Raw genomic sequence first — 14,729 nt, forward strand, 5'->3', positions numbered from 1 at the left:
CTGGAGTGGGGACCTAACAGCAGTTTGAGTATACTATGGATCTGGTGACTGTTGCAGTAGGGGATAAAGAATTTTGAGAGGAAGAATGAGAAAATACCAAAGAACCTGTTTGAAAACTGTCTTGAACAAGCAGTCTGTTGCTAAAGAAGGGGCAAGGGTGTGAGCATTGTGCTATACCCCCAAAGCTGAAGTTGGTGTAACCGCGAGAGACTCGGAAGCCAGATAGGGTTGGCAGATTCGGCAAAAACAGACACAGGATGAGGAGTTGTGTTTATTTATTTATTTTTGGCTGCGCCCTGAGGCTTTTGGGATCTTAGTTCCCCGACCAGTGACTGAACTCAGGCCCTGGCAGTGAAAGCACCGAGTCCTAACCAGTGGACCGCCAGGGAATTCCCTCAGGTCTTTCATTAGATTAGTTACGGGGTATTCTCAGATTTGCATATGTTTGTGGAGTTGAAGCCACCATCTCTTCAAATATGCTCCCTCCCTCTTTCTCTACCGTTACTCATCCTAGTCTTTAGTTAGTTGTGTGTTACAACTTTTCATTTTCCATGCTGAGTCGATTGATGTCTTTCACATTTGTGATCCTCTTGTTTCCTTGTGCATGTTTTAGATAAAATTATTTTATAGTTTGTGAGAATTTGAATGTCTGAAGCCTTTGCTTATCGTGAGGATAGGGTAGTTAGTGTCTGTGCGTGGAATCGTAATCAGATAGTTTCTGTTAACTGATGCATAGCGGTTTGTGTCCCTGATGTGTGGTTTTTGTTTGGGAACTCAACCTGGGGCCCTTCCACCTTTACCTTCGCTATTTCACTTGGCCATTTGTTGCTAGACATCTTTTTATGACGGTACATACAAACCATATTTTTTAAAAAATGGTTCCACTGTGTTCCCCCCCGCCCCGTGGATGTGCCATAATTCTGTCCATTTCTCCTTTTAGCTAAGTGGAGATTCTGTAAGATTTCACTGATTTCTCATGAATCATCCTGTACATGCCCCCTCCTCAAGCTTTTTTGTAAATATCTCTTGAGTGCTTACTCATGCGAGGTACTACATAAGCTCTTGATGTGAATTATGTTACTTTATCTTCATAACCAACCCAGAAGGAGGTGCCATTATTTTCACTTTACAGAGGAGAAAGCAATGGCTCAGAGAGGTCCCATGGCTTCCCTGAGGGTCACACAGCTGGAGGTGGCCGTAGGCACCCTGCAAACCAGGCAGCCTGACCCCAGAGTCTGATGGTGTACATGCACATCAGACACATGCCCCCGCCAGTGACATTATTCAGAGTTTGGCCTGTGGACCTGTACTCTTTGTCACCGAGAGATAAGTTCTTAATCCATAATCCATGCAGACATTTAGCAGCTTCTCTAGCAATTTCTCCTTGCTCTGTATCCAAGCAAGTGACCAGTGGACTTATCTTCCTGAGCCAGGCGTGGACCAGTTTGGGTGTTGTTGAATTCATGGGACGAGGCATGTCTGTGGAGCTGTGTTCTCGTCATGTCTAATAGGACATGCACAGAGGGATGCGTTGTCCCCTGCAGATTGGTGGTGAGGACGCGGTCTTTCACTGAAGCTGGTTTGAGAGGCACTGTAGCTTGATGAAGCTCGGTAACCTTTAGGGTCCTTTTTAACATCAAGATTCTCTTGTCCTGAAAGTCACCCTTTGTTGCCGTTTGAGCTCTTGCCCTCCAGTCCTGGAACAGTGGCCTGGGCGTGGTGTCTGGGGCAGAACAGCCCAGTTGTGAGGGCTAATCATGATTCTTTTCTGGCTCCTGGGTACTTAGTGATTTGCTGGCAATACTGGAAGGAAATAAATAATATAAGTGCCTTCGTCCATCAGCTATTAATTGCTTTTACTGCGGGCTGGTACGCAGTGTGAAGGAAGCACAAAATTACCTGGTGCTTTCATAGACTAAATAGAGAGTTGTAATACTTAGGCGTGTAATTGACATCACCTCCCTAGTCCTTTTTTTTAAGTCACATTTTTGCTGTTTTATTTCCCTAGTTCTTCTAATAGAAGAAACGTAGGTGTGCACTTTGGGCTTGTCACATGTATCACTTGTCACCCACCCCTGCAGTACTGGCACTTAAAGTGTTAGCCAGTGCAGGACCACTGCACCATAATGGTTTGTGCTGATAAACCCATGGGTATGACCGATGTTCAAGCGAGTCCTATAAGAGGTGCCAGCCATCAGTCATGAGCTCTGCTGAACGTCGAGCATCTCCCAGAACAATTGATATGGGCAGTGATGCACCTAATAAATATGACAGCAGAGAAAAGAACCGAGTGTTACTCGGTCGCCCTGGTGGTTTCTGCTATCCTGACAGTTTGGTTTCAGATGCTGTTTCGAACTGATGTGTTAAGATGATTAAAATTTGTACTGTAAGTGACTGAGCAACGGGATAATAAATTTAAATAATTAGAAGAATACATTTAAATAGGTTCCTAAATTTAAGGAATTAAAATAATAAATAGAGCCTGCCTGGATTCTTAAGCATTAGAGCTTCAAGGTATCTTATTATTTATTATGATTTTTTGTTATTAAAGCAAGTCAGCATTCAACTTAAAAGTAATTTTTTAAAACAAATGCAAATGTGTTGTCTTGGTAGGCACTTGAACTTTCTCTTGATTATATCCTTTACCCATGCCTGCTCTGAAATAGATAGTGCCTATATTTTTTTGCTTTGGAAACTGTCCTTTTTTTTTTTTTATTCTTGACAGATGATGAGTTGCATCATTTTACATAATTTTGGTCTTGGTACTTGAATTTTCAGCAGTGCTATTGTTGAGAGAGTTTGAATTCTCCTTTCTGTACTAACCCCTGATCTCCAAAATACCACTGATAAAGAACAGAAGCACTAAACAATCACATGGGAATCTCCTGTCAAATTTGTGCCCCAGTCGTGAGAGCAGTGGGTGAGAATGATTTCCTTATCAGAAAATTGTGCCCACCTAGAGTATGGTTGCCTCAATATGTGGTGACTCAAGTGAAAAGAATTTTTTCTGAGAGAGAGAGAGAGAGAGAGAGAGAGAGAGAGAGAGAGAGAGGGAGAGTGTGTGTGTGTGTTTCCCAGAGGACTTGGTAAATTGCTCCTGTCTCTCCCGTGCTCTCCCTTTCCTTTTTTTTTTTTTTTAATTGGACTCTTGGAGGATGGGGGAAGAGTGATGGAGACTTGCTTTGTACTCTAGTCCTCACGTCACACATTGAGTGATCCCTGCTGGGTGAGGGTCAAAGTAGCAGACACCGATAAGTGAATAAGGTTATACCAACATTCACTCTGCTTCTGAACATAGCAGTTAGAACCTTGTTGAACATGAAAATATAATCATATTTTTAATTGAACTGTAGTTACTGTGTAATATTATATAAGTTGCAGGTGTACAGTATAGTAACTCACAATTTTTAAAAGTTATACTCCATTTATAGTTATTAGAAAATATTGGCTATATTCCCCATGTTGTACAATATATCCTTGTAGCTTATTTTATATCTAATTGTTTGTACCTGTTACTTCCCTACTCCTCTAACGCCCCTTCCCCCTTTCCCTCACCCCACTGGTAACCACTAGTTTGTTCTCTATATCTCTAATCACAGGTTTTTAAAAATTTCCCCCCAGATTTTCCCAATCTTCAACTCTACCAACGTATGTAAAACAAAGAGTTCCTAAGTTTTTGCTTCACATTTTCTTTTGAGAGTTTATGGAATTATAGGCAAACCTTGATTTTAAATTTTAAAATAAATTTTAGCTTTGGAAATATAGTTTTATTTTTGAATTTGTTTAGGTTTGCTGATTTTAAAGCATTGCAGATAAAAGGGAAATAGATTGATAAAACTGATGAGATTCCATGTTAGCCTGTTTTATCTTTGCTCTGTCTACCTGCCTGACCCCTGGTTCCTTGCAAATGGCACGTGGCCTGTTTTGCCGTTGTCTACCTAGCTCTTGGCTTGGGGGAAATAAATTGGAAAGGTAATTTGTTTTATGGCCTGAATAAAAAGGCCTGTTTTGGAGTTTAGGGGAAGAAAAAGCCAGGATTTAAGATTAAGATTGAGAAGATAATGCACAAAGAATGGGAAGAAAGCTGCAGGGAGAATTCCAGATGGATGCTTCCTGCTTGTCTGTGATGCATGGTGCCTACTCTGGTTCTTAGTACACTAGAGCTGGTCTTTTAAAGATTTAATTTTTTAATTTATTTTTGGCTGCATTGGGTCTTTGTTGCTGTGCTTGGGCTTTCTCTAGTTGCAGCAGGCAGGAGCTACTCTTCGTTGTGGTGCGCGGGCTTCTCATTGCGGTGGCTTCTCTTGTTGCAGAGCACAGGCTCTAGGCGCGGGGGCTTCAGTGGTTGTGGCTCGCGGGCTCTAGAGCGCAGGCTCCGTAGTTGTGGTGCATGAGCTTCGTTGCTCCAAGGCATGTGGGCTCTTCCCAGACCAGGGCTCAAACCCGTGTCCCCTGCATTGGCAGGCGGATCCTTAACTACTGTGCCACCAGCGAAGCCCCTGGAGCTGGTATTTTAACCAGTTTTCTCTGGGGCTGTATTGGATAGGGCACTTTGTCTTTTGTCCTCATTTACGTGTTAATTTCTAACAGTGCCCCGTGACCAGTTGGAAGAAGGGTGAACTGGGGTTTTATGTTTCAGGGGCCTCGAGTCTTGCCCTTCAGATGTGTGGTTTTTCTCTGGGATGACAGTGGGAGGCAGAGTGACAGTCCCCGTGCTTAAACCTTAGCAAAATGAAGCCTTGAACAAAATCTGTGCCCGGCCTGCTTAACCCCTCGTTAAGCTAGAGAGGCTTTAACTAGCTTCCACAGAACAGTTCCTCACACTGGTGGTGGGTCCTGAGAGTGGAGTTTTCTATAAATGGGCTTTGCCTAGAAATAAGTGGCTACTCTAAAGTGGTGAAGAATTTTGTTGGCTAAAGCTCGAGTCTCTCACAACCATCACTCATTTTGGAAGGCACTTTCAGAGCAGATCTAGCTCGAACATCGCCCTCTCCGAATCCTTTTTATTTTATTTATTTTATTTTTTGGCCGGGCTGCAAGGCATGTTTGTGGGACCTTAGTTCCCTGACCAGGGATCGAACCCACGCTTCCTGCAGTGGAAGCGTGGAGTCTCAACCGCTGGATCACCAGGGAAGTCCTCCCGATCCTTTTTATAATAAATTTGCTACTTTCCCTGGGAAGAATTGCAAAGCAAACCCAATGCTCTGTGAAATACAGGACCCTGTTAATTATTAGAGTTGTTTCCCTTAATCTAGTTATAATTCACATACCATAAAATTCACCATTTTCAAGTGTACAGTTCGCTGACTTTTAGTATATTCACCAGGTTACATAACCCTGTTAGCACTGTCTAATTCCACACCATTTTCGACACCCCAGAAGAATCCCTGTACTCAGAAGCGGTCATTCCCCGTTATCCCACCTCCACCCCTCCCAGCCCCTGGCAACTACTAATCTATTTTCTATCACAGAGTTTTGTTTTATATTACACTGAGACCTGTTACCCCTGTAACTTAATGATGGATGAAATATGGGAAGGGTGAGGGACTGAGGTGGAAGTTTCATGAATAAACCCTTAGGGCCTGGCCTCTTATTCTCAGCTTCTCACTTCTGGGTCCTTGTGCACAGGGGGGAGGTGGTCTGCTGGGCCTCTGAGTCTGGTTCTCTGTTACTGTCTGTGGGTAAATTTCCCAGTCATTGAACATAGGGAAAGCCTGGTAATAGGCAAGAAGTTGAGTCTGACTTGATAACGAAATGAATTTATGGCAAACCTTTTGAAATCTAAGTGCACAGTCACCTGCAAAGGCATTACAGTTCCCCTCTCTACCATTTTTGTCCTGTAGCTTTTAGAATAATCAGAATTCAAATCATATAGAACTTTGTCAGTCAAAACCAGAAAAACAGGTAGCTCAGACAGATTGCGGGCTTGGATATGTGTGTCAGATATGCCTGAAAGAAATGCTTTGGGTTCCTTCCCATTGCACTAGGATGAGATCTTGAGGTCTGAGAGTTTTGAAGCCGAGTTGGAGGTTAATTTAAAGGGAAGCGGGGAAGTGCCAGTCCTGGGCAGTGTTCCCTTGACCATGGAGTAAGGAGTGTGACCTTGAGAAGTGCTAATGAATTACGGAGTCTGTAAGGGCCTGGGAACCTAGGGCCTGCTCCCAGGATGTGCTTGGCTGGTCATAAAACCTTATTAGATGAGTGATGTGTTCTTTGCTGTTCACATCTCCCGGCCTATCCCAAAATGCTCTTAAAGAACTGGACTGCAACACCTCCTCCTGAAGTTTCCATTTTCTACGTAGCTCTGTTTTTCAGTCTAAGTACTACATACACGTGGCTTTCTTTGGTAGATTTGCTTGGCAGGCAGTTCCAGGCCCTGGCATCCTTCTCTCTGCTGCTATCATGGGGAGCAGGGAGGATGGGCTCCCCAGAAATCAGGGCTCTAGGGGGCCCTGGGTGTCGGGGAAGTCAGTGCGTATGTACAGAAATCCAAACCAGCTGAGTTGGGAGTGGTTGGCGGACCTTTTACAGTAAAAGGTGGTAACTGTTTAATGTAGGTGCCCTATTGTCTCCTGCCCTCTAGCTCTCTTGTATTATTATAAGTGACAGGTACTGGAGGCTTGGAATTGATGCAGTTCTCCCTTCCTGGACTTGGCAGATGAAACAGGAATGCATTATTGGGGATTAACACATCAAAATGTTGCAGTTTAAACAGTACTTTGAATAGAGTTGAGTCCATTTGAAAGAAGTACCCTTTTTCTGAAAAGATTAATTTCCTTCAAGGATGGCTGGTTTTTCTGTTTATTCTGTTAGAACATAGGTGGTGGAAGGGATCTGCAGAAAAATATTTTCATCTCCATGGAATTATGCCTGACCCCCTTTTCTTCTGTTTTTAATGCTCAGTAATGCCTGTCCGTGCCCTCACCTCCAGAAAATTCCCAGTAGGGAAATAAATAAGTGAAAAATGACACTCTCATCCGTCCTTACCCTTCACTCCCTGGATTCTTGCTGCTTTGCAGTTAACTACTTTTTAGCCGTTTGCTGTGTTTCCTTCCAGCAACTATTCAACGAACATGTAAATTAATCTATGTCTATCTGTATTGCTTTTTAAATTGCATACCGAAACCCTTTCAGTAACATCTTAAAGAGATGACATGATTTTGCGATTTCACTTTTAAGCGAGAGGTACTTCTCTGCTTCAGTAAAAATGTTGCCTAGGTATTTTACCTCTGAACCTTTGGGATGTGGAGAGTTGTAGAGAGTTGTCATGAATCGATGCATATACTCCAATACTGGACCCGTCTGCCCTATGCGAGAAGAAGCTTTCTGTAGTCTGGTGATTGACTTGGGATGGCTTCTAAAAATTGCAAAACAATCTTTGTTAATTTCTTTGGAATATCTCTTTAAGAAGAGGGGCCATGCATAATACAGGGAGGCCCTTTGGGGTAACAGATTTACTTTTATGGCTGCTACTGAGTTCCTCTGTTTTGTGCTTCTTGGGGTATATTGGTTCACAGTTAAAAATAGAGCTCTAATTAAAATGGGGGCCCTCTCTGGAAATAAGAACTATATTTCAATTAGTAAATTCCTGTTTCCTTAACATATTTTTTTGTTCTCTTTTTTATTTTAACAGCAAGCCCGGGCTGAGCAGGAAGAAGAATTCATCAGTAACACTTTATTCAAGAAAATTCAGGCTTTGCAGAAGGAGAAAGAAACCCTTGCTGTAAATTACGAGAAGGAAGAAGAGTTCCTCACGAATGAGCTCTCGAGAAAATTGATGCAGGTAAATTACCTTTTCTCCCCTCTCCTCTTCCCTGCCTGTTTTCTTCCCTAGGAAAAAAATGACTTTGATACAGCACTTTGCTTGAAACGTTTGCTGATGAGGTTGTAGCTAAAATTCTTTAGAGATTAAAAATACCTCGTGAAGATGGTAGCAGTGTAATACTCAAGACTGCGCTTCTGTGGTTCCTAGCTCGTCTGCCGAGGTAAGGTAAGATACTTTATACCCTGAGCATTTCAAGAAACTGCTGATAAGCCTGAGGCCTCGGCGCAGGAGTAAATGCTGTATGCAGTATTTTGGAATTGTGAGGATTAACACCAAATATGAGATTTCTTTTCCTGTAGCGTGGAATCTGTAATGACTACATAAACATTTTTGGCAAGCAGAAGTGGGTCTTTTGCACGAATATATGAGGACACAAAGGGAAATGTCAATTTGGGGGGAGAAAAAGATACGTATCTGTGATAGTTAAAATTTTACACAATCGTGTTCACATGGGTGAGTAATACGTTACTGAACAAATAACAAATGTTGAAACTTAACATCTATCGCTAATGGTGTATAGAAGACAACACACAAAACATAGAAGTTTTGATGTTTCTAGTTCAGAGATTCTCCTCCTCCCCTTCCTGTTTGGTTTGGTTTTCCTCGAAGCTTACTAGTAAAGTACAAAAGTAGAATTTGTTTAGGGCAAATATTTTGCGGTGTATTTAATATGAACTTGAGAATGAGTAGGACACTGAGTTTTCCTTATTTAACAAAGCGTGTCCAAAATAGTGGGGAGGTATAAAATTTTCCGAGGAGGACCACAATTACCGTTCTGTCAGATGGCTGTAAAAGGTAGGAACACTCCCTTGTATTTTCTATTCACTGGTATTACTAACAATTTCACTCATTAATTTGATTGAAATACATATTTTAGTGAGATTACAACACAAGGCTATTTGGGGCTTTTAAAAAACTTCCTAAATTCTTCTCTTACCTTCTAACATATAAAATATTAGAAGACCAGAAACCTTAGTGTTAAGACCATGCAATGGTCCAGGCAACTTTTACCCCATCTTTCTTTTCTTCTCATTTTCCTACCTAATTACTGAATAAAGATACCATTGCAGTCTTGCACAAAATTTGGTTTATATGGTAGCTGATGGAACGTGACGGATAGAGGTACCCAGGCATTATTGTCTAGCAGAGATTTATGGTGAAATTTCTGCATTGAAACTTTTTCTTTATTCCTGTGTATTCTGATTTAGACAAAAAACGAGGAAGAAGGTTAGTTTGACCTTTGACTCTACCTCACCTTGGCTGCATTAGACGAATCATTCTGCATGTTGCTTCTAGAAATATAAGGATGCGATCGATTATCGTTTGCTCTTCTGAATTTAGTGTGTAATCAGGTGTCCTGATTTTTAACACTTCAAGAAACATTTTTTGGTTTTCAACTTGCATAGCCGTTGGTATTTGGAGTCTGATTAAAGTACATTATAAAGCAGTCAAAACCTAGCCAGGTTATACTCCTTTTCTCTGGAAAGACTTCTTTTCATTGTGAGTGGTCTGTAGCGTGTCGTTTATAACTAATCTCTCATTCACTTATTATCGTGACCCACCTACTTTCCAAGGACGTGGATGTCCCTTAAAATAAGCTGCTGAATAGAGTGAAAGCACAAGAGACACGTGCAGCGAAAAGGAGGTTAGTTATAGAAATATACTTGGCATAAGGAGGTTTGAACTTAAAATTTAAGCTCTGAGCATCCTATAAATAAAGCTATAACTTGGAAAAACATAGTGATTTTTTTTACAATTCTTACATTAAAAGAACTAGTTTTACTTGGTCAAGAGAAAAAAATTTTCATATATCAAAAACTTAAATTCTTTTGAGGGGCGTGGATCTTTCTAAAGGTACTGAATAATAAGCAAACTGAACAGCACAAGAAACTGTTTTTGCCCAGAGTAGTCTGTCATGTGGAGCGCTCGTCTTCACATGGCCGGGTCTTATGTTTGCCCTCAGTCAAAACAAAGCGTCCGGTACGAGGGTGTGAGTCTATTGTTTCGGGAGCTCTAGGTGGGTCTGTAGCTCGTCAGTGGTCTCACCTGTCGAATCTGGACAAATGGATGGTCAGCATGTCTCTGAGACAATCTCTCATGAATCTCAGCTTGGTTCTTACGCCATATATATTTTTTGTTTTTGTAGTAAAATATAAATAACATAAACAAAACAAAATTTGCCTTCTCAACCATTTTTGAGTGTATAATTCAGTGGCATTAAGGATTGTACATTCACATTGTTGTGCAACGATCACCACCATCCATCCCCAGAACGTTTTCGAACTGAAGCTCTGAACCCATTAAAAAATAACTCCTCATTCCCCACTCCTGGTTCTTCGTTTTGAAAGGACACAGTTGGCAGGTAGTTTGAGGTTGAGGTCTCTGGCAAGTTCTGGAGCTATGTCTGTTCTGTGGCATGGTAGGTGATCTCTCACTTTAGACACCAGATATCACAGCATGCCATTTTGTGGTAAATACCCGAGAATCCCTCTTACCGTTGGCCAGTTGGAAGGATCTTGTATAGATGCAGGGAAGAAGAGCTGTAGGCCTACTGTACGCACCCCCCAGGCTTTCCTGAAGGATTTCAGCCAGTCCTTTGTTGAAGGCTCACATCTTCTGCCACCCAGTATGGTAGAACTAATCTCCATCTGGAAGATTTTTAGAGTAATTGGTATCAGTAGACTTTTCCAACTGTGTAATTACTTCATTAAGACTCTCTAGGACGCTTGCTTCTGGATAAGACCTTGTTATGATAGCCTACTAAGAGAACCTGTGTTGCAGGTGACACTGATGGACAAAGAAGTAAATTGACCTGTTCACCAGGGAAGTGTCTAGCATTTTTCACCCAAAGGCTGCTTGGAGGCTATTTATGAAACAATTTTGGTTTTGTCATTTGTTCTATGGCTATTGTGTCCCATAGTGATTGAGCAGTGCTTTTATGTGCATTTCAAAGGAATTCTTTGGTCCTGGGAACAAAACGAGATTATTACTATAGAGGAGATACCTCCCTTCCCATCTGCTATGATAGAGGTGGTATCTAATACCTTTAAAAACTGAATCAAGTTTATTTAAGTGTAGATGAGTGGAAATCCCTTTGCCCTTTTAGAAGGTTAGGTTTGGAAGATAGGTTCAATGTCTCCAAATATGTTAAGCCCGTCTGAAACAAACAAAAACACACAGAGAGAAGCATGCAGCTTTCCTCCCTTGTTTTTGTATATATCTGCAAGATAGTTACCTTGATTTTGTGAACACTCTTGTCTGAAAGATCCACATCCTTCTGAGCCCAGACCATGGGATTGATTGACCTGATTGGTGAAAATGGTCTGAAAAAGAGCCTTCTAGTCTAATGCCAAGCCTACATTAGAACTAAATTCAGCCCTGGAATGCCTTGAAGAGAGGTTTTAGTTTAATCATAATTTGTAATTAAAATTTATAAGAAATGTTTTATGAGCAAACTCTCCAGAAGAATTTGATATATAATATTTATGTTAGAAAAAAAGTCTAAAAGACTCTTCTCTGAAACGTTAGCTGTAATTATACCTGGGTGCTGAGCTTATAGGTTATGTTAATTTTCTTTTTTTTTTTTTTTATCTATAAAACTTTTTTTATACAGCAGGTTTTTATTAGTTATCTATTTTATACATATTAGTGTATAGGTGTCAATCCCAGTCTCCCAGTTCATCCCACCACCACCACCCCACCAGGTGAATTTTCTTATGCTCCTTCTCATTTTGTAGAAAGCAATGTGCGTTACTTCTGTAATCGGAAAATATCTTACTTCCTAAAAAGGAAATTTAAAAATTCTGATGACTGTTTTGTCCTTACCTTTTGAAACCTCCTTCTGTGTCACTGACTTTTACAGCTCACAGTCCTGCAGTTGCTACTGAAGCAAACTTTAGTCTGCTTACCTGATGCGCAAAAAAGCTAGTCCACTGATACCGGGTTGTGGTGAAGGAAAGTACAGTGTTTATTGCAGGGCACCAAGCAAGGAGAACAGGCAGCTTGTGCTCAAAAGACCTGAACTCCCCAATGGCTTTTAGGGAAGAGTTTTTAAAGACAATGTGAGGGGAGAGGGTTACAAGGTGCATGATCAGCTCGTGCACAATTCTCTCGTTGGTTGATGGCGAGGTAATGGTGATATTTCAGGAATCTCAGTCATCAACTTTCTGGTTCCAGTCGGTCTGGGGTCTGTGTGTGCTGGTGGCCAGCATGCGGCTGACTTCTTCTACCTGGTGAGGGTTTTAGTATCTGCAAAACAACTCAAGGATATGGCTTAGGATATTATTTATAGCCCTTGAAGAGGAACTAAAGGTCCTTGACTGTGTTTTATGGCTAAACTATTATTATTCTGTCTTGCTTGACCGTTTTCTCACTTCTCTGGTTAAATTTGCCCTTTGGAACTCAGAGAAGGCCAAGGAGGCTAAAGCTTTGCTACAGACCAAGAGGCAGGGGTTGCAGCAGGGACCAGGGGTAGGATGGAGATCTCTCCCTGGTAAGGCCCTGAAGGGTCCTACTTGGTTTCACTATCATAGTTGCATCTGTTTGTCATGGACAGCAATGCACGGGAGCTCCTTGCAAAGTCAGGCTCGTTTTGCAGTGATGGAAGATTCTGGACTGCCCACATCGTTAAGAGCTAGCATAAACAGAATGCTCTAATGATTGGCTTAACTGTCTTGTCACTCTTGATATGATTCATTCCATTGGCCCCTCAGTCTTAAAACTTAAAAATAAAAAAATCCTTAATTCCGCCGCCTAACTGTTAACCACCAACCACCCGTCACCAGTGCCATCTGCAAGATCTGTTGTTGCTGAGTTTGATGGTGGTTTTAGCACTCGTGGATTTTCTCCTCAGTTTTTTGTAAGCCCAAGGCATCAGGTTCACTTCCTGCTCTTGGGAAGCCCTGTTCACTTGTGGCCTGCACTCTTCTCAACCAAGACCACTGCCAAAAGGTAATGAATATTTTTTTTAAGCTTTTTTTTAAAAGGCTGGAACAGGAGTGAGATAAGAGTGCTAGGTATTATATGTATCTCTGAATCTTTTCCCTCTAATCCAGTATTCAAACTTTAGACCTTAAAATAACAGATAGGTTTGTAGTTTTGTTCTTTAGATTCACACTTGAAATTGGATCTGGTCCTCAGAAAGTAATGCCACTACAGCTATACTAGAAATTATTGTACTCATTTTCTTATGGGGGAGGCACATTCTTATTGATGGTTGAAAGCACTTACGAATAAAGGTCTCCTGGATCTCTTGTTAAGTAGCATGGCTTATTTTTACCATTATTGACTTGCTCCCCGAGGTGAAAATGCCTCCTGGAATTAAAGCAGTTGCAGTTTCCTAGCATCTATGGAAAGATGATATATGGAGGGAAGGAAGGAAGTTGTGGGCAAAAACCACTGCTGAAGCTGCCAATACCAAATGATGTATTGCCGAGCAGTTTGGAGTGAAACTGAGAGGAAGGATTTCGGTAAGTCCCCAGATCTGCCTGTTCATCTAGGCAAAGGCTCACCTTCATTTTCCTTCTCCCTCTCCTCCCCTCAGTCTGGAGAAGTAGTTTCTTCTTCCAATACCAGGTGATTGGATGCAGGATTTTTCTGCAGCGTGCACTTCCCTAGCCCCTGCAAGGCTGTGTCTCTGGGCAGCTGGAGTGTCCTCAGGCATTAGAAGTGAGTGTAGACCCCCAGTTCCCTTCTCAAGCCTGTACACCAGAATCTGAAGCTGCCTTTTTTTTTTTTTTTTAACATCTTTATTGGAGTATAATTGCTTTACAATGGTGTGTTAGTTTCTGCTTTATAACAAAGTGAATCAGCTATATGTATACATATATCCCCATATCTCCTCCCTCTTGTATCTCCTTCCCACCCTCCCTGTCCCCCTACTCTGTGTTGTCAGAAAGCACCGAGCTCATCTCCCCGTGCTATGCGGCTGCTTCCCACTAGCCATCTATTTTACATTTGGTACTGTATATATATCATCAATGCTACTCTCTCACTTCGTCGCAGCTTCCCCTGTGTCCTCAAGTCCATTCTTTACGTCTGTGTCTTTATTCCTGTCCGGCCACTAGGTTCATCAGTACTGTTTCTTAAGATTCCATATATATGTGTTAGCATACAGTATTTGTTTTTCTCTTTCTGACTGACTTCACTCTATATGACAGACTCTAGGTCCAGCCGTGAGGCTCCCTTTTTTTACTTCAAGTTCTCCAAGTCACTAAGACGGCAGTGCAGTGATTTTGTTTGTTCAGACAGCAAAATCACATGTCAGGGTGATAAATATGTATGAAACTCTGTTTAGTTCATTTTAAAGGCACCAAGGCTAACACTGCCATTGCATCCATTCAGGTGAAAACTTGTTCCCTGATGGCAGGGGGGAAGAGCTCTTGAAATATGTTCTTCATTAAGCTGGCTCGACCAGTGGCCCTCTTGGCTTTTAGTTTTTCAGGGCTATTAATGCTGAGCAGGAAAATTGGCCATCACCTAATAGCTAACAGAACATTTGGGGCAAAGTTGGGTTTTCTGGTTGTTGTTGTTTTTCATTCCAAATCATCTGAACCTCAGCTTTGTGTGTTCTTTGTTTCTTTTCACGGAGCAAGGGGCTTATACATTGTGTTCACAATGCATCTGCAAAAGGCTTCTGGGATGTTTTCATTGCATTTTAAATGCTGCAACCACCAGAGGGCAAATTATAAGCCAAAACTTTCCTGTTAGCAGCATGCCAGAAATCTCTCAGTCTCACATAATTTGCACTGTGATTAGAAAATACACTAAATTTGATGCAGTGCTTTAGTCTTCAGAAATCACTGAGTTTTTTTTCAAAGTGTGTGCATGTGTGTTGTCATTACGGCCAGAGTTAATGTGCCAGCCTCCCCAAAGTGTAAGGGCAAGGGCAAGGGCAAGGGCTTAG

The 14,729-nt window shown here is 41.6% G+C and overlaps 1 protein-coding gene across 1 annotated transcript in view; it reads left to right on the forward strand.

Moving 5' to 3' along the window:
- CCDC6 (coiled-coil domain containing 6) overlaps window positions 1–14,729 on the forward strand; it is a 109,776-nt gene that overhangs the window by 46,465 nt on the left and 48,582 nt on the right. Inside the window, exon 2 of the mRNA XM_065894503.1 lies at window positions 7,634–7,783. Coding sequence (XP_065750575.1) covers window positions 7,634–7,783 — 150 coding nt within the window. The remainder of the gene's footprint in view (window positions 1–7,633; window positions 7,784–14,729) is intronic.

This window comes from Phocoena phocoena, chromosome 16 (genome assembly GCF_963924675.1).
Source record: "Phocoena phocoena chromosome 16, mPhoPho1.1, whole genome shotgun sequence".
NCBI classification, from domain to species: Eukaryota; Metazoa; Chordata; class Mammalia; order Artiodactyla; family Phocoenidae; genus Phocoena; species Phocoena phocoena.